Source organism: Leptonychotes weddellii, chromosome 4, assembly GCF_054177405.1.
Source record: "Leptonychotes weddellii isolate Sample4059 chromosome 4, ASM5417740v2, whole genome shotgun sequence".
Lineage (NCBI taxonomy): Eukaryota > Metazoa > Chordata > Mammalia > Carnivora > Phocidae > Leptonychotes > Leptonychotes weddellii.
In genome coordinates, this window is record NC_138372.1 from 29647397 (window position 1) to 29673546 (window position 26150).

The 26150-nt window shown below is 53.2% G+C and overlaps 1 protein-coding gene across 7 annotated transcripts in view; it reads right to left on the reverse strand.

Annotated features, from left to right (window-relative positions):
• The window catches only part of HIVEP3 (HIVEP zinc finger 3), a 435370-nt gene that overhangs the window by 34242 nt on the left and 374978 nt on the right, over positions 1 to 26150 (reverse strand). For 6 of the 7 annotated variants that reach the window (XM_081818222.1, XM_081818227.1, XM_081818221.1 and 3 more), the window contains 2 exons: positions 19127 to 24733; positions 15003 to 15148 (listed from right to left, as the gene is read on the reverse strand). In XM_081818222.1, coding sequence (XP_081674348.1) covers positions 15003 to 15148; positions 19127 to 24199 — 5219 coding nt within the window. In that variant the 5' untranslated portion in view covers positions 24200 to 24733. The remainder of the gene's footprint in view (positions 1 to 15002; positions 15149 to 19126; positions 24734 to 26150) is intronic. The other variant, XM_081818226.1, reaches the window with a different exon arrangement.

Below are 26150 nucleotides of genomic sequence, written 5' to 3' on the forward strand. Positions count from 1 at the left end.
GCTTGTAAAAGGCAGGAGACATCAGGAATTTACCCTTTACTTGAAGAGGCAATCATATAAGTAAATATTGATAATTCATGGCAGAATAAGAGGTCAATTCACTGCGTGCCAGGCCCTGTGCCAGGTACTTACAAACATTGTTTCCTTTTATTCTCAACAACTTTGATAAATAGGGATCATTAGGATTCTCACTTTCCAGCTGAGAGGGCTGAGCCATGGAGAGGTTAAGTCTTTCTAATCAGTGACAGAGTCAGGATTTGAACCCAGATCTGGCCGGTGCCGAAGCCGTGCTCTTGTCACCGTGGTCTACTGCCAAACTGAGACGGGGGCTCTGTGTGGCATGCAGGGAGTGAAGGATGCCCCCCCCCCACTCCCTCTCTTGGCAATGGGCTAGGGTGGGGTGTGCCAGACTCTGGGCAAGGGTTTCACATGTCTGATTCTATTTGCCGTTCCCGACAGCCCCGAGAGGACTCTCCATCTCCAGAGTGGAGAAAGGCACCCAGGAGCACCAAAGAGTGAGGCAGACAGGCACAGGGCAGCACGGTATGGCTGGCGGGAGGCATCCGTGTCTCCTGGAGCTGGGCCTCCACCCTGTGGATGGCAAGGAAGAGGAGACCCTGCAGCTGGGACCCCACCCCCAAGGGACTATAGGCCATGGAGAAAGAGTAACTCTCTTCTCATTTTTCTAAGCTGTGGGGCCAGAGAACCCTAGAGATTGAGCCTCTCCTCTGCCCTCCTTGTCCCTTCACCTATATGTGCTCAGGAAAGCAATCCCCAGTACCCAGCTCTGGGCTCCGAAAGAAATTCTTCCCGACAGATGTCTCATCTCAGGCTGAGGCATACAGCCAAAGGCTCCTGCCCAAGAAGGGGCACCCTGCAGTTGAGCTTGGATTCGATTCTCTGACAGCTAGAAGAGGCCAGCTTCTCCTCAGGGAGGACAAGGGCTCACAATAGCCCGCATAGCTCCCTTGCCCGGGCCGTTCCCTGAAGACTGTATCTGAGCAACAGCTCCTCTCAGGATCAAGTGCAGAGCTGAATGAGCTCATCCTCTGATAAGAGCCTACATGTCACATTATGATAGCCAGAGAGCCTTCACCCAGGCCAGGTGGCAATCATTCGTTCTACGGATAAGACTGAGGTTCATAAAGAGCAAAGGCACCATCCAGAATCTCAGCGCCAGCGCCAGCAGTCAGCGCTCAGACCCCAGCCCCGACTCTAAGACTCAAGCCCTCTCTCACATCCTCCAATTACCAAGGAGGAAGCTGAGATCCAGAGAGGGGACAGACTTACCCAAACTTGCCATGGCTGGGCTCACACCATGTTACCTCCTTCCCTATAGGGGGCCTCATTTCAAACAACACCCGAAGGTGGAAAAGGCCAAAGTTTCCTGTGATTTGCAGCTAATAAAATCCAGGTGGACCCCCGCTCAACACCAGTGTCATACATTCCATCTGCCCCACAGCCCATGTGCCTTTTTTTCTTTTTTTTCCTTTTTACTGTCCCAGGATCAACCAGTCACGGACCTGGAGCTGACCTCCAACTCTCTCCCTTCTGACGTGCGGTCCACCCGCAGCCGGGCCCACAAAGACACCCTGGCATACAGCCCTCAGTGGCTCTACTGACTGGGCAGAAGGAGCACCTCAGCCCGGAGAAGATGAGAGTCGCGCTGGGGGAGGAAGGTGGGAAGGAAGAGAGGAAGATGGGAGGAAGGAGAGAACAATGCAGAAGGAAGGAAGCAAGGAAGGAAGTGGCACCTTTGTTGAGCACTTCCTGCTCGCCAGGCCAGTGTCAGCGGCCCGCGCTATCTTGCCATTCATTTCCCACAAGCAGCCTGTGAAGTGGATACTACTGACCCTATTTTTAGGGACTGGCCAGTAATTGTCAGAGGTGGGGCTGGAATCTGATTTTCTCTCGGTCCAGAGCCCAAAGACTTCCTAGATTTTCTGGAACTGGCACTTTGCCCTGTACTCCTCTGACTCCTAGAAGTTTCGGGAGGCGCCATAGGGGCTCCCAGGGCCTACGGGGGAGCCTGACAGGGTGGCTTTCCCTGGGGTTCTTCAGAAGAATGAATTCCATGGCTAAAACATATTTAAAAACAACCCTACTAGTAGTCTGTTATTAAAGATGGTGCAGAAAGCATTCTTTCTTCTCTCTCTGCTTTTCTGCCTCCTCACCTCTCCCCACCCCCTCTCTGCCCTCTCTCTCTCTTTCCCCCTTTTCTCTTCTTTTCTTTTCCTTTGGCATCATACACTTACAAAGAAGAGAAAGGCTGGGGAGGACACTGGCAATAAACTTGCAGAAGCTGCAAAGAAATGAATGGGCGGAAAAGACTTTGCAGACTCAAGAAAATGGGATCCTGCATTGACAGTAGCGAGTGTGGGAACCATCCCGACTTAGACCACAGGCTACCTCAAGGACTCTGGAGACAAGGGTGGGGGGAACCAAGAGAAGGAGGACTGCTTTTATTTACTTATTTACTCATTTATTTTTATTTTTTAGAGCAGGGAGAGGGATGAAGAGTGACAGGAGCTGGTGATTGACTGATTTTTAAGTAAACTCTACCCCAAACATGGGACTCATACTCACAAACCCGAGATCAAGAGCCAAGTGCCCCAGGGTGACTGCTTTTATTTTTATTTATTTTTAATTTTTTAAAAGATTTTATTTATTTATTTGAGAGAGAGAGAGAGTACAAGCAGGGGTGAGAGGCAGAGGGAGAGGGAGAAGCAGACTCCCCACTGAGCAGGGAGCTGAGATCATGACCTGAGCTGAAGGCAGACTCTTAACCAACTGAGCCACCCAGGTGCCCTTATTTTTAATTTTTTAAGGTAATCTCTACATCCAACATGGGGTTTGAACTCAACAGCCTGAGATCAAGAGCCACACGTTCCACCAACTGAGCCAGCCAAATGCCCCTCAGGATGACTGCTTTTATACCCCTATCCCTTCCTCAACTTCAGCAGCCAGGAGACCACCCCTCCTCCACCCCAGAGAAAGTCTGGAAGTTTCTCTGCCAAGGATGGAATGGGAGGCCTTTGAGGAGGGCATCAGGCGAGCTGAGGGCAGGCAGACGGGATGAGGGGATGAGGGGATGAAGTGGATGCGTAACTGGGTACCAGGGCTCCTCTCCCCTCCACCTCCCACCTTTTCCCTTTCTGTGGCTCCCAAAATAGAAACTCTACACCCTTCACTCAGGAAACTGGAGCCTTCACGGGGGTTCTGGCCAAGCAGAAAGACCTAAAGGCACTGTCACTGCAGTGACCCCAGAGGAAGGGCCTGGATGGGCAGCTACCAGGACACGTGCCGTCGATGAGCCTCTCTCACACCTGGAGCTGCCGGTCACCTGTGAGCCTCCTATTCTTAAACAAGCGAAGACACCAGAGGTCACCAGACAACTGAGAAAAGGGACAAACACATGGATCAAAGGGAACCTGAGGGGGACAGAAACCAGGTAGAAAAGAAAACTAAAACCAAAAGCGACTAACATTAACAGCCTCTGAGAGATAAGAGAAGGTACTGGGATCCATCAAATAAGAATAGGATACTATTAAAGAGAAACATCCAGGGAAAGAAAGGAACTCTTGAAAGTTAAAGATGCAATAGCAGAAAAGAACAAAATGGCTGGAAGACAAAATGGAGAGAAGTACCCAGAAAGTAGCGCAAAAATACAAAGAGATGGGAAATCTGACAGAGAGGTACGACAATCGGAGAAACAAGCCAAGAGGTCCAAGCCCTGAATCCCAGGACATCCAGAGAGAGGGGAGAGAAGTCATCAAGGAAGCAATGCAGGACCATTTTGTGAAGCTCAAGTTCCTGAGCTGTCAGACTGGAAGAGACACCGCCTCAGAGAGACCGCACCAGCAGCCACGCCTGTGACACTGAGCGTGAAGGGAAGATCCAGAGACAGTCGCGGAGAATGGAAGGAACAGGAACCAGAACGGATTTGGAGCTCTTGACAGCAACCGGAGGCTCAAGGACAAGGCAGCAACACCTTTAGCACTCTGAAGGAATGTGATTTCCAGCCTGGAATTCTACACTTCGAGCAACCGAGAAACAGAATAAAGACATTCCAACATCTTCAGTCATGTCAAGTGCCCAAAAACCCTCACCCGTCAGAGACCCTTTCTCCAGAAGACCCTACTGAAGGATGGTCTCTGTGAAAATGAGGAGGCAGGTGAGGAAAAGGAAGACGTAAGTTTGCAGAGAGAGGAGATCCGATACAGGAGGAAGAGATTCTCTGGGCGTCGGGGGTGAAGGGAGACCCCGGGGTGGCAGCTGGTACCGGGCAGAGGGAGCCGCTGGGCGATACGGGAGGGCCTGTGTCAGCACCATGGAGTTTACACAGTGGCCCGTGCAGCCAAATGTCTGGAAGGGGTTTCGGTGAGGTGAGAATTTGAGGGTTGAATTAGTAATAAATATATGGAAAAATAAGTGAACGCGCACACCCACTTTTATCCACAGAGAAAATAGAAAAGTTGTACAGGAAAGAAAAAGGAACCACGGGTCATTATGTGACTTGGCTGTGAATTATGTGTGTGCCACTCTCATGAGAGGCCGGGGAAACGGGGGGCCCGGGGGGCACGTGGAGAGGCTCTTGGCTCGCTAGTTATGCCGAAATGCTACCGTGGTAGCAGCCCAGGCCCATTTGTTAGAGACAGAAGGGTAAACAAAGAAACAAAATGTATGGAAATAATTCGTTCTTTAAACTCTGTGCCTGTGCAACTTCAATAAAATTAAAACCAGAAAGAATGAGAGTGTGTGCATGTCACTGTGTCCCTAAGAGGCCACTGTTCCCGAAGGAGAGACAGGGAGAAGGCAGCTTCCTCCTAGGCCCTGGGCCGGATTCCCCGGGACGGGAGAGGCCAGGACTCAGTCACACACCATCCAAGCCTAGCGGATGCCGTGTCCTCAGCTCTCAAGAGCCACAGTGGGTTGGGGTGAGGACCCCACTTCCTGCACTCCCTCCCCCTCCGGCTGAGCCCCGGGCCGCCTTAGATCCCCTACTGGAACTCAGGGGGCATCGTCCGCTTGAGAAATAGGATTCTCCTTTAAATTTTAATAGGATGCATTTAGGTTTTCTCTGACAGTCCTCAGGGCTCCGGGGACTCTGGCCCCAGCCCACACAGACACTCAGTCTGCCCTATGATCAATATGTCTTTTCTCGTTTCCATTTTGCTTTCATGCTGTCTTTTTTTTATTGTCCGTGACTTGGGTTTCGTAGTGACCTAATCAGCTCTCTCTAATGCCTGGAGTGAGCATTCCCTGGGAAGTCCTTCGAGTCCTCAGGAGGAGGATGCCAGGCCAGTACTTTGAGTCGACCTCACTAGACTAACATCCGATCCGGACACGCGTCAGACATACTGCAGGTTGACTTCCAGACCCCGCCATAAAGCAAGACAGATGAATGTTTTTGGTTTCCCAGTGAATACAAGAGTTGTGTTTACCGGATGCTGTATGTAGTCTAGTAAATGTGTAATAGCATTATGTCTAAAAGGTGCACATACTCTTAATTTAAAAATATTTCGTTGCTAAGGAAACGCTAACCATCATCTGAGCTTTCAGCGAGTCACAGTCTTTTTGCTGGTGGAGGGTCTTGCCTCAGTGCTGGTGGCCACTGACTGGTCAGGGTGTGGGTGCTGAAGGCCGGGGTGGCTGTGGTGATTTCTTAAAATAAGACAATCATGAAGTTTGACTCTTCCTTTCACGAACGATTTCCCTGCAGCATGTAACGCTGTTTGATAACGTTTCACCCACAGCAGACCTTCTTCCAAAATTGGAGTCAACCCTCTCAGACTCTGCCACGGCTTCATCAACTCAGTGTGTCCTTTGTTGTCATTTCCACAGTCTTCACAGCATCTTCACGAGCAGGAGATTCGATCTCAAGAAACCACGTTCTTTGTTCATCCAAAGCAGCAACTCCTCATCCATTCGGGTTCGATCATGAGATGGCAGCATTTCAATCACATCTTCAAGCTCCACTTGGAATCCTAGTTCTCTTGCTCTTTCCACCCCATCTGTGGCTACTTCCTCCACTCAAGTCTCAAACCTCTCATTTATCAACAAGCCATGATCTGCAAAGTGCAATAAAGTGAAGCCCAGTAAAACGAGGTGTGCCTATATTCTTATTTGAGGGGATAATCTTCACAAAGGAAGAACCTTCCCAAGAATCTTAAGTGGTTTCCTGGGGACAGAAATTTCCTGCCCTTGTTTTCAAAATAGCCATTCACAAATCTACTGTTGGCCAAGACCCAGAGCCTGGATTGGGTCTGAGAGAACCCTCCCTGCTTCCCAGTCCAAACCATCAACCTGCTCGCCTGGTAGCCAGCATCTTTCCTCCTGCTGCTCCAGAGGAAGTGGCCCCTTCTCAACAGGGCTGTGGCCCCGCCCCCTTGAACCTTCTCCAGTGCCCTGCTCCTGCACTCTGCCCCTTGCTAGAAGCCATGCCTAACAGCCCCAGGATCCCTCAGTTTAAACCTTCTACTCTCTCCATTCCACCGTTTCTCCACTTCCCTCCTCAGCCAGCCTCTTGGATGGAGGTTTACCTACCTCTGATGCCTCCACTCCTCATCTCAGCGCATGCATTGGAATTCCGCCTTGACACAAACAGCTCCCATCCAGGCCACCAGTGATCCCCCTTGTGGCCACATCCCATGGACTCTGCCTGTCCCTCACTTTCCTGGGCCTCTGAGCAGCACTCAGCACAGCTGACCACTTCCTCCCTGAACACCCTCTGCTCTTGGCTTCTAGGACTTCTCGCTTTGCTGGGTGTCGTCCTAGTCCTCTGGCTTTTCCTTCTCAAACTCTTTGCAGCTTTGTCTCTACTGGCCTCTAACTGCTGGTAGATCCCGGGCTGGGTCCCGGATGTCCTTTCCCTTTCTCTCATTCTGTCTCCTCAGGTGACCCTCTCCAGACCCATCCCCTAAGTAGCATCCGTGCATTGACAAACACATATCCCAGTGTGTATTTCCAGCTCAGGCCTGACCTCTGAATGCCAGGCTCACCTGTCACCTGTCACGACTGGCATCTCAAAATTAACATGTCCACCAAGTCTGGATCTCCCCTTCCCCAAACCTCTTTCTCATTCTTTTCTCCCCTCCCTGTGCATCTCAGTAAGTGACATCACCATCCACCCACTGTCACTTGAACCGGAAGTGGGGCAGTCGTCTTAATTCCAAGCTTCTCTTTCTCACCCTCCCATACTTGATTCACTGGAAGTCCTATAGCTACATCCCCATCTCAGCCACTGATGTCTCACGTGGACTCTGCTGTATCCTGCCCTTCCGTGCTCCACTCCCACCCCTCCCAGGAGAGATGGAGCAACAGGATTTGGGGAGGAGGAAAAGGAGAACAAAACCCAGTGTGGGCACGTGTGATGGGGCTGGACCATTCACTCCCCAGCCCACTGGGGCCACACTCAGAGCTACACGTCCACACTTCCAGGAAGAAGTCTGAGAACTAAGGAGAGATCAGGGCGCTGGGGCCCTCTCAGGAAGAAGACAGGGCCCCACATCCAGAGCCAGGCATCTGGAGCCACTTCTCTCTGGCCGCCAGAACACAAGGGATCTGCTCAGCCTGGGAACTGGCAGCCCACGAGCCAGCCCTTTTTTGGCATCACATGTTTCATTTTGACCTTTAACACTTGCAGGAGAGGTCAGCATGCAAACGACCTTGGCTGCCAACCCCAGACACTGGCGTCATCACTGAGACCATCTGACTTTACCTTCCCCAGACCAGGCCTAATTCCAGGTGCCCAGCCTGGTTCAGCGCTGACTCTTGTCCTTGCTCCTTCCTGAGACCCAGAGCCTTGATCCTGCTCACAGATTCTAAGAGCTGCTGAGTCCAGGGACCTGCCCCTCACCTACAGTCTCCTGACCATGCTGGAGGAAGATCCCTTCATTTAATAAACATCCTTTAGTACTGCCTATGTGCCAGGCACTTTTCTCAGCATCAGGGATACCACAATGACCAAATACAATTCCTGCCTTCTCACAGAGCTTACATTCTGGTGGAGGAAATAGAAACAAACTAGTAGACACATGGAAAAAAAAAAACACAGGGAAGGGGAAGAGGAAATGGCAGAGAAGGGCACAAGAGAGTAGTCTGAGAAGGCTTCAATGAAGGGTAACTAAAAGAAGTGAGGGAGCCATGGGATTCCTGGGGAAAGTGTTCCAGGCAGCGGGCACAGCAAGTGCAAAGGCCCTGAGGCAGAAGCATGTCTGACAAAGAACAAAGAGGCCACTGGCTGGAGCACAGGGAGCAGGGGTAGAGTGGCAGCCAGTGCACCAGGGAGAAGCTGAGGCCAGCACACATAGGACCCTCGGGGGCTGTGGAGGGTGCAGGACAGCAGTAACAAGGTCTGTTGACTTTAAACAGGATCCCTGTGGTCGCTGGGTTGAGAATACACTGTGGTGGGAAAGGGGGGGATGCAGGAGATTATAGGAGGACACTGTGAGAGATGGCAGTGGCTTGATCCGGGAGGTAAGAAACAAATGGGCAGATTCTGGATCTGGTTTCAAGGGTTGAGTTGACAAGATTTGCTAATGGACACGAGACAGAGCAGTCTGGGGCCTGAACATCTGGAAAAATAAAGTTGGCTGTGCAGAATATGAACAAGTGAGTTTACTTCTCTCTTTCAAAAGATACTCCTTTTACCTCTGGCCACTTACAAGACTTTCAAAAGGACGTTCAGCGAGTGTGTGGTGATAGACACAGTTTCTTCTACGTTACACAGTACAACGTGTACATTATCGACTCTTGAGCAATATGCAAGTTTTGTACCAGTGTGGATGTTCAGAGTGGTTTACCTGATGAGTTTATTGCTTACACCTATCCCCAAAGCTCCAACTTAGCACTATTTATTTGATTCACAATTTCATCAATGTGTTCAAGACATATTACAGAGATAACAAATAACCAAAGACATAATTCAACATCATCCTTAATCTAGAGTTCACAGGGAGATGGGGCCAGGCAAAGTAGAAATTCGGAAATTCGGGAAGAAAAATAATGATAAACTTGTAGGCCTCAAAGTCCAAGAAGAAATGGGATTCTGAAAAATTATTAAGAAAATAACCTTTAAATTTTTTAAGATGAAAACTATTCTCTTCAAGCGACTATTTCATAAACACACACACACACTTTAAAAAATATGGGGGCACCATAAAATGTGCGTTGGGTATACCGCATGAGCTCTTAGGCTTGAATAAAATAAATTCAGCTAGGAGAAATGAAAATACATGAGATAGAACAGTACATCTCTTAAAAATATAACTCTCTCTAATGGAGCCATATTGAATTAAGTCAACTTTTTTTTTTTTTTTTTAGATTTTATTTATTTATTTGAGACAGAGAGAATGAGAGAGAGAGCACATGAGAGGGGGGAGGGTCAGAGGGAGAAGCAGGCTCCCTGCCGAGCTGGGAGCCCGATGCGGGACTCGATCCCGGGACTCCAGGATCATGACCTGAGCTGAAAGCAGTCGCTTAACCAACTGAGCCACCCAGGCGCCCCGAATTAAGTCAACTTTTAAAATAAATTCTTTAACAACTGTACCAAGAACCTGATGAGTCACTGTGGTTCTCAGCACGTGTGTGTGTTGTTCTAAGGATGAGTTCACTGAACACACCAGTGGACGTTACACAGATGGCTGGAGACCTGACATGAAGCCCTGGGGAGAAGTCCAGCTGGACATACAAGTCTGGGAGTCATCAGCCCGCAGACAGTATAGATAGTCACCTTGGGATTTTAGAGAAAAGGGAAATACTGGAGACCGAGCCCTAGGAACCCTAATGTTTAGAAATCAGGAGATGATGGGAAATCACCAAAGATGATAAGAAAGTGCCACTGGCAAAGGAAGAGGATCAAGAAAGATGGCGCCCTGGAAACCAATGGACAAAGGGTTTCAAGGAAGGGGGAAGGAGAAGGGATCAACTATGTTAAATGCTGCTGGCTGGTCAGGGGAGAACAGAATTCTATAGGGTGGAGGGTGCTGTTGACCTTGATAAGAGGAGTTCTGAGGTGTGATGAGCCCAAAGGCCCACCTGGAATGGACTGAGAGAGCAAGGGAGGAAAGATATGGAGGTGAGCAAGTATGGTTAACTCCTTCTGGAGTTTTTCTTTAAAGGGCAGCAGAAAAATCTGGTGATACAGGCCCTTTAGTCAAAGGAGTGTTTTTAAGGTGGGAAAATTTATGTTTGGACACGCTGAATTGAATGGGCCAGGAGAGGGGCAATGGCTGAAGGGATGTGTTGGGGTAAATTGGGGTAGGCGAGAAGAGATGGGACCCAGCACCCTCTGACAGGAGCCCAGCTGCTCTTCTTTCAGCTCAGCCGCTGAATACTGCAGTTGGCAGAGCCTGGGATGGAGTCCTGCTAAAGGCCTGAAGGGCCAGGGGCAGCCCTGGGCAACCCCGTGCCCATGAGTCACCTTACCCATCCTCACTGGCCTCTGCACAGCAGGGCTTCGGTTCCTTGCCCTGGATTCCAGTTCTGAGTTGAGGCTGGGCCACCTCTCTAAACACTGCTCCCCCCTCCATCCCTTACTCCCTGCCCATGGTCACCTTTCTGAAGAGCCCCACCCTAGCGGGGCCTGGCCTCTCCAGCTCTTACTGTCCGATTCATCATTCCCTTCAGATTGAAGCACCAACCTCCCCATCCGTCAAAGTTCGGATGACCACTGTCAGCAGCCCAGTAGTTCTTACTGATCCCAGTCTCTCCTTCCACACCAGCCCTTGGAGCTAAGCTCCCAGCTTTCCTTGCAACAAGTGAACTTGAGTTAGGACAATATAGGCATTACCCTCAATGAACAATATAACTTTGTATGAGTGAAAACAACATTCCCTAACAAAGGAGCCCTTCTAACCAAGGCGAATGCATAGGTGCTGGGTGAGAGAGCAACACATTCCTGATGGGCACTCCCAGAGGCTGTCTGGAAAATGCAGGCTTTGTTTGGGTGTGGAAGTGGTGGGGAGCAAAGCGGACGGGGGGGGGGGTGCGCCTGTATGCCAGGAAATCAATGCAATAAATAGGAACCGATGCATAGTGTGTACAAAGCAAGGCCCTAGGACCCAAGTCAAGAGGGGCCCTGGAACGCATTTCAGTGCCATGGTTATTCCAGAAGTAACACAAAGAACCAGGGAGTGTGGAGGGACCCAGGACGTTAGTTAAAAGAGAGGGTTGAGTACTCTGAAGGCTGGATAGGACTTGGCAGTGGACAGAGCTCAGCAGGCCCAGAGGCAGAAGTACAACAGGGGCAGGTCAGACTGTGGGTCCCGGAAGATCAGGTGGAGTTTTAACTGGGTTCTGTAGATAAGGCCGCCATAGAAGGCCCTGGGGCCAAAGTGTGACACAGGCAGAACCATGATCAAAGACACTCAACGTCACCAACATGGGAGCCTGGGGAGAGGGAGACCAGAGACCACAGCTGAGTCATGAACCACTTTGTGTGGACACCAGAATTGGGGGACTAATTGGAAGTGGCAGGGGGATCAGGGGAAAAGGCGCCCAAGATGATACTAAGGTTTCGAGTGTGAAGGTCTGGGTACATCATCTGAGATCTGGATGCAGAAGAAGATTTCTGTTGGTGGCTTGGTTAGCACACGTTGAAACCGAGGGGCCCAGGAGGCATCAGAAGCAAGAGTATATAGTTCAGGGGTGAGGCTCTATCTGGAGACCCAGATTTAGAGTTGCTGGCGCAGTGACAAGGTTTGAAGAGGAGATAGATGATGCTGACAAGGGAGAACACTCAGGGTCAAAAGAAATCAATTCGACTGACCAGGTACATGAGTCACCATTTCACCCAGACTGCTGACCGAGCTACCTTCCCTCTCCGCCTGTCCCAGTCTCACCCACCTTTCCAGGCCTAGCCCCACCATGTCCAGGGGGCTCCTTCTGGCTGTCCAGCCCCAGAGGTCCCCGCCTGCTGGGAGCATCTCAACACTAGCAGTCCACACCTCAGCACCGGGCCTTTGCTTCCACCTGAACCAGTCTCCAAGCACTTTGAGGGCAGAACCATGGTTTACCCCCTTGGCTTTTGGCATCTTCGGGCATTGAAGGCATTGAATAAATGGCTCCTCCTTGATGGATTGGTTAATTGATCGATAGCTGGGTTGGAGGTCAAGACGAAAGACAGGGAGACTAGTGAGTAGGTTGACTAGTGATAAAAAGACTCATGAGCGTGGGGCTCACGGCATCTACTCTTTGTGTCTGGCTTCTCGACTTTTGGCTATGAGTTTGATCTACGTGAATCAACAAGGATACATCTCAACAACACTGTTGAGTAAAAACAACAAGTTGCAGACGGATGTGAGACACACTGGAGTAGTCAGTGCTATCGACCGAATATCTCTTGCCCCCCATGTGCACGGGAGTGCCCTCCTCCGCTCTCATTGAGGCAGGTAAGGCCATGGGGGGCTCGCCCTGGCCAAGCCACGGGAACAGAAACTTCTGGGGGAAAGCTGTAAGGGCCAGTGCACAACGGACTATTTCTCATCTTCCTCTCTCAGTCTCCGTCACCCTAGATCTCTTAGTGACTCCTAGGAACAGAAGCCCACCGCAGACCCTTGTCAAAGAGGTCCCAGAGTGATAGCAACACTTGCTGTGTTAAAAAGAAGAAAAAGAAAGAAAAAAAGAAAGAAACGAGTCTAAGACAAAACTGTGGTGGCCTCAGAGGGGTGTGCATGAAGGATATAGTCAGTTTCTGGGTGGGGGACACCTTCGGCAGTTTGAGGGGGACAAGGGGTCTCGTGGCTGGTTGAACAGATGGTCACATCCTTGGCCCCATCCATGAAATGCTGGAGGTGTCCCCAGTTACATGGCAGCCTAGAACATGTTCCCCCAAATTTCCAAACATTCCTGGGGGCGGATGGCAGCCCCCAGAGAACCATGAATATAGAGCGGTCGCCAGAAGCGGGGGGTGGGAGGCGCAGCAGGGGCCTCGATGAGACAGCTGGGCTGCAGGAGAAGAGAATCTGACGGGTGACGCTACATGACCCCAAACTGCTCCAACTGGACGTGGCGAGCTGAGTGCATGAGGGGGGCCTGACGAACAGTCAGATCATCCCGGAGGGGGACACACAAGGTGGGTGGCTCCAGCCGAGATAAAATGCTCTGATGCCCATTTGTCGGCATCATGAACCACGACCCTTATGTGGGGGAAGACAGGATCTCCTGCCAACCCACAAGGCATGTCGTTTCCCCTCTTACAGATGAGGAAACCGACCTGGAGACACGAGGGCTCGTCTGAGCGGGAGAGAGGTGAGTGGGAGGGGCAGGGAGGATGGGCCTGGAAAGAGAGGGAGATTCTAGAACAGAGCAGGTGGGACTAAGTGACAACCTGGATGGGCAGTGGGGGAGGGGGCCCCAAGGCCCAGGCTGTAGCAAGAGAAGGGGACTCAGGCGTAGCCTCTCACGTTTCTGCTGAAGGCAGACCCTGTGGCGGAGACTCCAGCAGGGAGCTGGAGCTGTGAAGTAACTGGGATAGGGGAGGTCCTGCCAGCTGTGCTTCCTGGGCTCAGGCTTCCCAGGGAAATGAGAGCAGCGGGGAGCTGCCTCGGGGACCCCACCTCCTGTCTGGAGGCAGCTCTTCTCCAGAAAGAAGCCAACCTCTTCGTGCACGCCAGCTATCCCTCAGGAGCCCCTCAGGGCCTCACAGATGGTTCTTGAAGCCAGAGGCGAGAAGGCAAGTCATTGTGACCAGACCTCAGATGAAGGAAGTCTTGGGGGGCCTCTTCAGTACCCAGTGGTATGAGACATAGAGACACCAGAGGGCGCTCTATTCAAATAGCAGGGACAAAAGTGGTGTGTCCTCCGTCGGAAAGAGGGTTAGTATTTTGAAAAACCTTAGGTCCAGTGTTTCCCAAATGGAGCTGCTACTGGAACTCTACCCAGGATGTTTCTCCCCTGGAGGGTGGTATCCCTACCACTGCATTTTTATTTTATTTTATTTTTTGCCATCCTTGAGCCCCTCCATGTCACTGTGACAACCCAACTCCCCAAGTTTTGTTTCCAAACACCCCCTCTCCTGATAGTCCCTGCTCCTCACTGATACCAGAAGATGCCTTCCGGTGGCCCTGGGGAGCTTGGCCGTCTCCGCTGTCCCAAACCAACAGAGGGATCCGGCACCTCCCACTTTGACCTTGTGAGTTAGGCACTCGCAGGCTCTGGAGGCTGGCAGGCCCCATGTTGGCTGGCGCTCGTGCTCATGAGGACTCTCCTCCTTGGGAGGTAGGTGTTCCCTCATGCTATCGTCCCTTGGGACTGGGTGGGACGAGGGCTGCATTGATCACACTGGGGACACAGACACAGGACCCTGAGACAGACACCACACCCCAGGGAGCAAACACGTGGTCACATAGAACACAGCTTGCACAAAACTTCCACGAAGCAAGTCCGCAACAAGGCACCCTTCTGAAGCCCAGAGGGCCCCACAGTGTGAGTTGTGAGATGTTTAGATCATTGGGTTTCCAAAGATAAGCACCAACAGTAAAAAAAAACCCAGCAATGATATTCCAAATATTTACCAACCACTGAGTCCTGGACCCCGAACGGAGACCGGTGTAGACAGCCAGAGTGAGCAGTGCCTTCATCATCAGCCCCGCGAACAGCCTGTGGGCAGAGCCCGAGTCCCCTGTGGGACACCAGGCATGCCAAGGTGGCTGCTTGCGCAGGACAGAGGTGACTTTTGGGGAACACACACCAAGGTAAATGGCAGTCCGGGCAGGACTTAGGAAGCACGCTATCAGCTCCAGTGCAGCGACTAGAAAGCCAGCTGGAGAAAGACCCAGACTGCTCCAGTCCTCAGCACGCAGCCAGCTCCCATCCCCCGCCAGGGAGCCCGGTGTTCTGAAACAGAGGCGGCCTGCGAGTCCCACGAAGGTGGCCTCTGCTGGAAAGCGCCTGTGGGCACAGCCCGTCCCGGGGAGACGCTCACCGCCTCTCACCACAGACGGTACCACCTCTTCCTCCACAGGAAGAACCAAACATTGCAAACCGAACGTGATTCTTACCCTCCTTCGAAGATTTTGATCCTCGCTGGCTCCCCTCTTTTGGAGGCAGGAGCGTCCTCCTCCGGCTTCCCTCGCTTCTCTTCTTCCTTCTGCACTCTAGCTAGATCTTTCTGGCCTTCCGGGGAAACCAGCGAAGGGAGGTGAACCTGGCCCACCGCAGGAATGACAAAATCACTGCCGTTAACTGGGAGTACTGGAACAGGGCCGTCGATGGCGCTGCATGCTTACACCTCACTGTGTGTGGCTCCCTCACTCTTCCCTCCACCCTGTGAAGACGTGCTAGAAGCTCCAGCCGGCAGAAAGAAGGACATGGATCGCAGAGAGCTGAACTCCCTTCTTCAAGGCCACCTGGTTAGTTGGTGTCAAAACCGGGACTCCCACCAGGACTTTCTCCAGGGTAGACCAGGCCTTCCCACGGGAGCTGTGTTTGCTTTTCCTTTCACACTAGTCTAGAACCTTCTGGGGACAGGTCCTCATCCTGATGTCCTCGGTCACACCCGCACCCAAAACAGGGCCTGCCTCAGAGAAGGTGCGTGAGAGATGGTGACTCCACCCCGGAGATTAGCTGCTCCAATTCTCTTTTACAGATCAGAAAATCAAGGTCACCCTGCAAGTTAAGGGCATGGGTGCAGGTCTCCTGAGGGCCCTGAGCAAGGCTTTGTGCACTCAATGAGGGGCATGCACTTGGGGGCGGGGGGGGGGGGCGGCGGTGTGCAGGCTCTGGCCGGTAGTCTAAGGGAACCCATTCTCTTCACAGAGCTACGGGCCTCAGCGGTGAGAGCGGGCTCAGGAGGGAAACAGGTCCTCCAGACCCCCTGATGGGAGCACCGGGTGGGCACACCCCTGAATAGGGAGCAGTTGATGCTGGGCTGGGGGATGGGGCCAGCCGTGCCCAGAGTGAGACTCTCCTACTTCACGTCACTGTCAATTAAGGTCATGTTTCCAGCCCCTGGGAGAAGGACCCATGTCTCCTGGTGCCCGGACAATCTAAACCACAGGCTCCGGGGTCAGCCGTGCCGCCTGCCCCTGTAAGGGTCGCGTGGCCTGAGCAGACAGGAAGCTGGTTGGAAGTCAGGGGATCTGGGTGTTAGTACGATATAGGCCACACTGCAAGCGGAGCCACCCTCAGGCAGATTACTTCTCTTTCTGGGATTAGTTCACCTCCGAGGGGATTTAGATCGTCTTAAAGATCCATGCCAGGGCCAACGTGTATGACTCAGGGACCCCCCAAACAGTCTCTTCAGGATGGGAGATGAGGAGTGGAAATCGAGCAAGGCTACGGACTGCTGCTTTGGCAGAAGGCAGCAGATTTTGGGCAGTGCCCATGGATTTCCAGAGCATGTTGTTTTCACTCCTATCTCGGCCTGCCATCTGGGCCATCCGTGGAATGACCAAGGGGCCTGCCACAGGCCGATGGATGACTTCTCTCTCACAACCAGCTGTGATGTCTGTGCGAAGCTGGAGGCTGGTTTGGGTGACAATGTGCCATCCTATCAGGAAATACTGTTAGAACTGAGAGGGGGACAAGGAATCCATGTTGGCTTTTAAAGACAGTAATACGATTGTCTTTAAATCGTAAACATGATTATTGAGCGCTGGTGTGCCAAGCACTATTCCACTTTGTGTATTTTAACGCACTTATCTCCACAGCCCTATGAGCTGAGTATTTTCAATATCTCTAGTTTATAGATGAGGAAACCAAGGCACAGACAGAAGAGGTAACTGGCCCAAGGTCACAAAGCTAGTAAGTGAGGTAGTGGGATTCCAACTGGGGAAATGTGGCACTGGAGTCCTTGTTCGCAATCTGTCTGCAATATGTGGTTGTCAAAATGACCCCCAAGAGAAAAAAAAGCAGGAGAAACTGGGGAATGGAATGTGGCTGCAAAGTGACTTTTGTCACTAAGCTGTGGGTTCTTCGGGGCTTAGATATGGAAAAAAATACCTGTGGCCCAACTGAAACCTGATAGGGTGGCCTAGACCTACATGAAGATAGTTTGGAAGATCTTTAAAATGGTAAGATAGCCCAAAGGGCCTTTACAGAGCAACAACAAAGGATGGAAGCTACAAGATGACAAACATCAGCTCAGTAAAGAACTTTCTTAAAGCACTGTCCAAAGATGGGTTGGGTTGTACCAAGAGGTGGTGAGCTCCCCATCACTGGAACTAGGTGAGCAGAGGCCAGAGAGAGAGGTGTGTAATTGTAGAAAGGCATGAAGCAGTGGGTCATGCAGCTATACGAACGCACCATATGGGTGCACTTCTGGCAGGAAACACGCCAGTGAATCTAGCGTTTTATTCCAAGAAAAAATTTGCAGGTTTCAGCTCATTTTATGAAAGCATTGTTTTAAATAAAAGATGGCCAAACTCAATTAAGCTAAATTAACTCTTCCTTTTTCTTACATGGACTTTTAGTGTATAGTCACATTCAAACAGAGAGGCAGTCCAGATCATTGGAAAGGGCTTTGGAGTGAGGTCTAGTTTTGAATCCGGGCTCTGTCATTTACTGTGCGGCCCTATTCAGGTTACCTAACTTCTCTGTGAATTGGCCTTCTCATCCATAAAATGCTGATACAGTACCCTAACTTTCAAGGTGGTTGTGAGGCTGCAAGTAAAGTTCTACACAACTTGGCCCACAGCAGGGGCACGAGAAGTTGTAAGTATGAATATAATTACAACAGAATCTTGGGTGTAGCTGTGGCCAGGAAGACACGCTGGAGAGAAATCAGTCATGATGTTTATGGCAAACGTGGAAATCTCATCTAGGGATGTCTGTGGACTGACAAGGATATTCAGAGAATAAATCTCGGAAACAATCCTGTGAAGAATACCCAGCTGAGCTAAGGACAAATTCGGTGCACAGAATTCACTGGGTGATAAAAGAAGAGAAGATGAATATAGGAGGAGTTCCCGAACACAGTTTTGTTCATGTGTCTGTGATATGAATTTAGTTTAGTGGATTTAGGCCAGATTTGATCAAAGTGTCTGGTCTGAAGACACACTGATGAACATTTTAAAATCTGCAGTCACTTTTACGGTTTTCTTTCCTCCAATGAGAGAAAGAAGAAAAATCGATTGTCCAGAGTCAGAGAGGTCTAAGTTCAAATTCTGGGTGTGCCAAATACCTGCCACGTGACCTTGACATCTCTCACCCTCTGACCCTTGGGTCCCTCATCTAGAGATGGGAGATGGTCCTGCTGCCTCACAGGTAGAGAGAAGCACCGACTGGATTCGGCACAGCGCCTGGCACACCGAGGCGACTCAATCTACAAGACCAACTGTTATTCCACAAACACCAAGTCGGCATACCTTCGCACAGCCTGCATGCTGAGGCTGGACTTATCAGGGTATGGGGGTGTCGTGTATCTGAGGCAAAGGGGGAGTTATCAAATTTCAAACTCCCTGAACTCGCAGGGGTCAGTTCGCTCTCTGGCTCCTGGAGCAGCCTCGGGTCAGAGGCACTGGAGGAGTACACGTGACCTTAGTCAGGGCCTGGAGCTACCGCACAACACAGATGGGTCAGGCTGTGAGTGATCTTGCCCCCTAGTGGTCACGAGGAACCCTGCGGCCAAGCTCTGTTGGCTACATCCTGCTCATGGAGAGAAAGCAGGGGTATTTCAGGAGTTGTTTGTGTCAAATTCTAGAAACTCGGGGAGTGGGGAGATTTTGCGTGGTACCAGAGAATGGAAATAGCAGATGTGGAGAATAAGAAAAGCAGGAAAAGGCTAACAGGACCAGGGAGGAATATGTGGAGTAGCATAAAGTTTTGAAATTGCTGCAGGCCTTTCCATCAGCCAAGTTTTCCAACTCAGTCTTTTGGAGAATTTTATCTCCCCTGTCTCAGACTGTGTCTTTGATTTTACAATAGCAGCTAATGGGAAAGCAGGATGACTTTAAAGCTTATTTTATTGAAACGTATCTAGTCTGGTGATGTGAAGGACACGCTGACAAAGAAACCCAATAAGTACGTTTTCTTATAAGGTGGCCACTCACAGCTGACAGGGGAGGGACATCTGCCCACACATCCGGCCCTAGTGATGCAAATAGAACTTGAGGGGACTGTGGCCTTAAAAGCTCTGCAGGGGCTTTAAAACTCAGAGGGGAGAAGAAAAGCAAGGCTGACTTACCTCTGTCATGCGGGGCTTGCGGGAGCTGGATGGCACAAGCCTTCCCGTCTCAGGATGCGGAGCTGTGGCCATGGTGTATGTTTCTTTGCTCACCTTCTGCTTAGACCTCAGGAGGGACAAAGCAGCTTTAGTGGAAACCCCTGGAAGGTTGGGGTTGTACAAACTTATGCACCAACCAGCGTAAACAGAGGACCGCCTATCTGCATGCTGGATGTGATTTGGCTTAATGTAGTTTAAATAGCACCAACTGACATTAGTGGTCGTGTGGAGGCTGGGGAACTGCAGTACCTTCTTTGAGTCCGTACCTTCTTGTGACTTGGCTGGCCTGGGGGACGTTTCTGACAGAGGCAGCGAGCTGGAAGGTGCCAGTGGAGGGAGGTCAGGCTGTTCCTTGGAGTCTTCTTTCTTCACACTCAGTGGGGGCAGCCCTCTTCGGTGAGGCTTCCCGGACGGCTGGACGTATTCCTTCAACACCTCTGAGCCTGGGGCCGTCGCGTGGGGCAGTGAGGCGTGAGGAAGGGGAGTCATTTCCTTTGGGTCAGATGGATCTGAGGAGAGGCTAGACACTGTTTCGAGCTCCCTCCTGCCCTGGCCCTGGCTGCCCAGGTGGGATTTCTCTGGCCTCTTGCCGTCCTCCGTGCTGGTCAGCACCACACTGCACGGTTTTACCAGCTCGAGTGTTTCATCTGCCTTGGAAGCCTCCTCTTCCTTCACCCTTTTCTGCTGCTGGGTTTCCATGGTAAGTTCCAGACTGCCAGCTGGCGAAAGGACGCGTTTGCTCCCCCCCACTGCTGAAGAACTCCCCTCCAGGCCCAAGACACTCTCTGATGACAGGGAAGTGCCTTTTCTTTCTGGGAACGTCACAGGGACCCTCAAGTACGGAGTCGGGAAGCTTCTGCTCTGCCCTTCACTTCCGCCAGCCGAGCCAGGCCCGGCCTCGTACACACCTGTCCCACACACAGCCGTCCCTTTGCACGGGGGCTCCTCGCACTTGGGAAGAGTCACAGTTGCTGAGCCGCCTTGGGACTGGGTGACCAGGAGCTGGGAGAGGGTGGTGTACATGGCGCTCCCGTAGGACGGCATGTTGGTCTGAATGCGGACGGGCACAACAAGGGACACCATGGTGTCTGGACAGGCAGGTAGGCTCGGCGGAGGGGCTGACGTGGGTGCTGAGCAGCTGGCTGGGGGGACCCCGGGGGGCAGATGGACATCACTGCCGTACTCCGAGGTGGGGGAGAGGCCAGTGCTTCCTGTTGCCAGTGGGGCCAGGCTGGTTTTGATCTGGGGCAGATGGCTTTCCACATCCCCAGGGAGCGGAAGCGAGAACTGAGATTGCAGAGGCAGGAAAAATCCAGAAGAGAGTGCCGACGAGGCCGGGTAGGGCACGGGGAGAAATGAAGGGGGCTGCCGGAAGGGGATGCTGGCTGGGTGAGGCAGGAGCTGGGGGAGGGGGAGCTGGCCTGGGTGCAGAACCGTAGGTTGAAGAGGAAGCGGCGGGGCCTGAAATAAGGAGGGAGGAAGAGGGGGCATGGAGTATGGTGTGGAGAGGAGGCTGGACATGGCCTGGGTGGGGAAGAATTCCGAGGACTGTCCTGGCTCATGCTGCAAGAGGTGCTGGAAGGAGAAAAGGGAGACGGGCGGGGGCAGGGACGGCTTCTCATGCAGGGGGAGCTGGGCGATGGGGTGGCGAAACACCTGCAGGGCTTCCGTGTAGGGTGGAGTGGACCCCAGCGGGGGTCTGTCCTGCACCTGGCCCTTGCCTCCTGGGGGCCCGCTGTGCGAGGGGGCCGCTGGGGAAATCTGGGGCAAGGAGCTTTTGGTGGAAGGCTTACTGCACGAGGGCTTTGGTTCCTCGCTCTCCTGTCTTGCCTTGGGGGCGACCTCCGGCTCGGGGTCTGGAGGCCTGCTCAGAGAGGCCTGTCTCACCAAAAAGCATTTCCTTCTCTCTGGCGGGGCCGCCGGGGCTGCGGGGACCGCGGGGGCCGCCGGGGCCGGCACAGAAGGGCCTGTCAAGGACAAGCTGCCGTAGTCGAATGATTTGCTGCGTGTCTCGGTCATGTGGGCCGAATGGGAAATGTTGGGGCTTTGCTCTGAGGCTGACCTCCGCATCTCTCGGGCGTGCGGGTGGTGGCTGGGGACAGTCAGCATGTGGGTGCCCAAGGGTTTGGGGCGTGTGTCAGATGAGAGCCCAGGGGCCTCGGCTTTTCCGTGGTCATCCCTCTCGAAGGAGGCGGAACGGCTGGACCCGCTCAGGGAGACACTGCCCTCCTGGCTGGGACTACGAGACAGGGGTGCGGAGGACTCAAAGCTGGACTCCCCCGACGACTGGGCCATCTCTGCCAGGCGCAGCCTCTTCTTCTTGGGCGGCAGCTTCTCGGCTGGGAGCTGGGCAAGCGTCTGGCTGCGCTGGGGCCACTGGAATTCCTCTGTCTTCTCGGGTTCCTTAGGGGGCGGCTCGGGCTCCGTGTCTGGCCGGTCGGGCTCCTCGGTCACCAGGATCTCAGGGACCTGAATGTTGGGCTGGCGGACCAGCCTGGGCTGCAGGGAGTGGGCTGAGCGTCCGTGAGGGGTGGGTGGAGGGGAGGAGAACGGGGCTGGGGGCTTGTCTTCCCCTTCCAAGCCACTGGGCTGCTCCAGAGAGTCGGACTTCTCGAAGGAGCTGGTGTGCTGGATGACAGAAATTTCTTTGGATATGGTTCTCCTCTCCTTCCCTGACTCTAGGCCAGACCCTGGCTTGGGAGTCCTTGGCTGGAAGCCCGTGGGTCCCTCCAGGGAGGGCACTGACTTACTCGGCTCTGCTGGTGACTTGGTGGACTCCAGGGGAATGTTCCGAGCAGCATCAGATGGTCCGGGGCTACCAAACTGACTTTTCGTCGACTCAAAGGCAGGTGGCTCCTCCTCATCCCCAAGGCTCTTCTCTTTCCTCCTCTTCCTCAGCGGAGTGAGCTCCAAGGTGGTCCCCAGTTTGTAATGCATCATCTGGGACCAGGGCTCGTGCTCAGCCTGACTCTTTTCCGCTTCCGGGGACGCGTGAGCACCTGCAGAGATGGGCTTCGAGATCTGAAGCTCCGAGCAGTAGTACTTTCTGTGGGCTTCGTAGTTGTCCCTTTTCTTGTACCGAGCACCACATATGTTACATTCATAGATCACCCCTTTCGTTTTCAAACCCTTCTTGGTCTTTTTGGTGAGTTCGCTTTCCTTGGCTTCCGGCTCATCTGCGGGTTTGGAGGCTGGGTCTTTGCTACTGGGCCCTGCCTCCTCCGAACTGTACTCCCCTCCCAAAGGCAGTTCGATGGCCGGCTGGCGCTTGAGCATCCGGGGGTGGGAGGTAAACACATGACTGCTGCGGCTCAGGGCTTCCGAGTCGGTGATGTGGTCGTCGAAGGAGTAGCTACCTCGGAAGGTGTGATGGGGGGTACTGAGGGTGCAGGTGGCAGAAGGCATTGAGTGACTTCTCAGCAGAGGCACAGGGGGGGTGGTGCTGGGCGGGTGCTGGAGGCTCAGCAGTGATTGTTCGGGCTTGGTGGTTTTCTCGCCGTGGGCCGACAGGGGCTCCCGGTAGAGGCTAGATTTGGGTGACTCCATGCTGCTGCGCCTGGACAGCGAGCTCCTCCTCGGCTTCACGCTGTCGATCTCGCTGGTGTCCACCACAGCCTCGTTGATGGTGATGAGCTTGGTGATGTGCTCGATGACCTGCGTCCGGGGCACAGACAAAGGCACCAGGCTGGGCTTGTCTTCGGTGGACAGGGGCAGGAGGGGCTGGGTGGAGGTGGCCGTCAGCATGGTGGTCCGCTGCCCAATCCGCCCGCACTTGCCCAAGATGATCTCGGCATAGGACCTGGCGTTGGTGTTGGGGGGGCTGACCTGCTGCTCAGCGCTCTCGGAGCGGGAGAAATACCCCGATTCTGTACTCCCTTTGCTGCCTGGGCTCAGAAACGCCTGCTCATCCATCACCTTCTTCCTCTCACTCAAGCGGAGGGCCAGCTTCTGCTTTATCGTGTGGGTGTCTTCGGGTTTCTGGCTCAGGGGATGTTCCGACGAGGGCTCCGTGAACGGAGCGGGGTCCTCAAGCGATGGGGCCGAGCTGGACTGGGACAAGGAACAGCGCTCGTGGCTGGAGCCCTGGCTCCCGGAGCTGTACAAACCGCTGGACAGGAGGGGGTGCTTGGGCCTGGGGGAGAGCTCCGCGGGGTGGGCGGACGCGCTGCCCGTTTCCTCTTCCGAATCCGTGCTTTCCCCCTCGGTGGGCTCCTCGAACTCCTCCCCCGGGATCCTCTCCATCTCCAGCCCCGGGGGGTACATCTCGCTGCCCACTCCTGAGGCCAGGCCGGCTTTGATGCGGTGGGCGTGGGACTTCCTGTGCTTGTAGAGGTTGCTCTTGGTCTTGAACGAGAAGCCGCAGGGGCCGCAGGGGTAGGGTCTCTCGCCGGTGTGCGAGCGGATATGTTTCTGGAGCACGCTGGGCTTGGCGCAGGGTCGGCTGCAGTACTGACATATGTACTTGCCTGGCTTCTGTGGTTTCCTCTCCTTCTTGTGTGCCTCTTCTGGGGGCTTCAAGGACACCTGCGAGGGACGGGGCACAAAGACTTTGGGGAGGCCCGGCAGGTCCTCAGGGGGGATGATGGAAGCGTGCGAAGAGAGGAGCTGGCTCGGCGGATGGAGCCCAGGGGTCACGAAGGAGCTTGAGGGTCCAGGTCTCATGGGGTCGACCAGCTGCCACGTGGACCCCTCCAGGAGATGCTCCGGTTTGCCAGGCGACATGAATGCTGGTGTCAGAGGGTGCTGCGGAAGCTGCGAGATGGGGATGGAGGTGTCAATGGAGGACCTCTTGGGGGGCTTCTGCTGCTGGCCTGTTTTCTCCTGAGAGCCCTCCCTAAGAACCGACGGGGGGCCTGGGAAGGGCTGCGGGGCTAGGAGCTCTTGGAGGGGGCCCTCTTGGGGGGCAGCCGTGCTGCTGCCTGCGTATGGGGCGCTGGACGAAACACTGGCCTGCACGGCCTCTCCTTTGGTCAGCCGCTTCCGGGGACTTCCCTCAGCCTTCTTGGTGCCCTTGACACTTTGTTCAGGATCCATGACCCCCACAGAGACTTCAGATGCTATTCAGGGAGGGTTGGGGCAGGCTGCATTTATGAATAATCCAAGTGTCCCAAGGAGGCGTCTGGCTTTGGCCACATTGGTCAAGAGCTGCGGAAGCCAAACCCAAGATGGGCTTTGGGAGTTTTTTTTGCAAGTGTCACTGGCTGCGAGTGGACTCAGAGCAGGTCATCAGGGCCCAAACTATTCACATGGGTGAGGCATGGCCCTCTACTTTGAAGACAGAAAACGCGCCGGCACTTTCTGCCTGAATGTCTGTCGTAGAAACGTCATGAAGGATGTCAATGTCGCCATCATACTGTTTCAGTTGGCAGTGGCGAGTGGCCACCCACAAGTCCCCTGTGTGCTATGCGAACGGTCGGAGGCTAGAGACATCTGCAGGCACGGCCCACTCATCCCTGGTCCCGGCGCTGGGGAAGCCACGCTGGCTGCCTCGGGCAGCTCCGTCCGGCCCCTTCTCCCCTGGGGTCCCGTGTTGGAGATCGGCAGCCACAGAGGGGAAGTCACGCTCTTCTAGTGATGAAAGCACACACACAGAATACACACATACACACAAGAGAAGAGAGAGTTACTGCAACGTGTCCATGACCCGTGCAGCTCGGGCTCTGCGAGACACGGTGATATCCCTAGAAGATTAACGGGAGACACTTGACCAGAGGTCACAGCCCCCGCCTCCATGCACCTGAGCACGGCTCGAACCTCCCTCACCCGCATTCACAGTGGTGTTGGGTGACCCGAATGCCACCTGTGGTTCTGAGGACTGTGGCTATATGGGGTGGTAGGAGCAGGAAGTGGGGGGGGGGGCAGGCCTCTGGGAACTACAGGGCAGTTGGGGATGGAAGGTCTCGCTTCCGCTCTGAGGCAGGTTCAGCTCCCAAAGCCTCCACTGCCCAATCTATACAATGGGATAACATTAAGTCCTGCCTCAATTGTGCCTTGGGGCTGCAATGGAGATCAACATGATAATGGATATGGATACCGCTGGACAAATGTGGGCTGGTCCTACAGCTGGTGTAGGAGGAGGTACTGGGGCGTTATTGAGGGATGGGCTTTCCAAGGGATAGATTATTCTCAGGTTAGTATTATTCCTTCTCTGGCCCTGGGCTCTGAAGGTATCCATGAGGGGCACCATTCATGGTTTTATCGCCCTTGCTAACCCAAGCCCATGTTTCACGGAAAAGCTAAAACCCACCGCCCCAGCCTGGTGCAAATTCACAGTCTAACAATAGCCATGGCTACTCTGCCAAACAGCTGGGAGGATCATTCTGGCAGGTTCCTCCAGCTTTTCCTGGCAACCAAAAAGGAGAGGGACATGGGGTCCATCACCAGGCCCTTATAGCCAGAGAGGAAGACATATCTAAGTTCTCTGCAGGAAGCAAAGTCCTGCTTGCAAAGAACTTTTTCATGTGGTACTTCAGACAGGGGCAGTGAATGGTGCACGAAGTCACCGACATCTTCAAATGACAGCTCTCCAGCAAAGGCAGTGACTGACTTCTGTCAACAGAAGGTCACAACTCAGCAAAAGCTATTCTTTGAGCAAGTCAAAGTCTTCCTCTAACTCAGGCAGAGAAGGCAGCCTCACAAAGCAGGCTGAGTGTGCGGAAGGCCGAGGAATCTCATTTCTCATATTACTGTCAGTAGGGTGGCCACATAAGATAGCATCATCCAAACTGGGGCACGTTTGAGAGTGAAAGAGGCATGACTAATAATTATGGGGGAGCAACAGGACGAAATCAGGGTTGTCCCAGGCAAGCTGGAATGAACGGTCTCCTTATAATCCATATTTACCTTGTGACCCCAAGCAGGCCCAAGTGCTGTCTCTGGGTGTCTGGTACAAATTTTTCATCTCTGCTCGGGGGACTGAAATTACACCAGGGCCTCCTAATGCAGTCTTAGAGATTGGGTGTCTAGTCTAATCCCCTCACTCAAC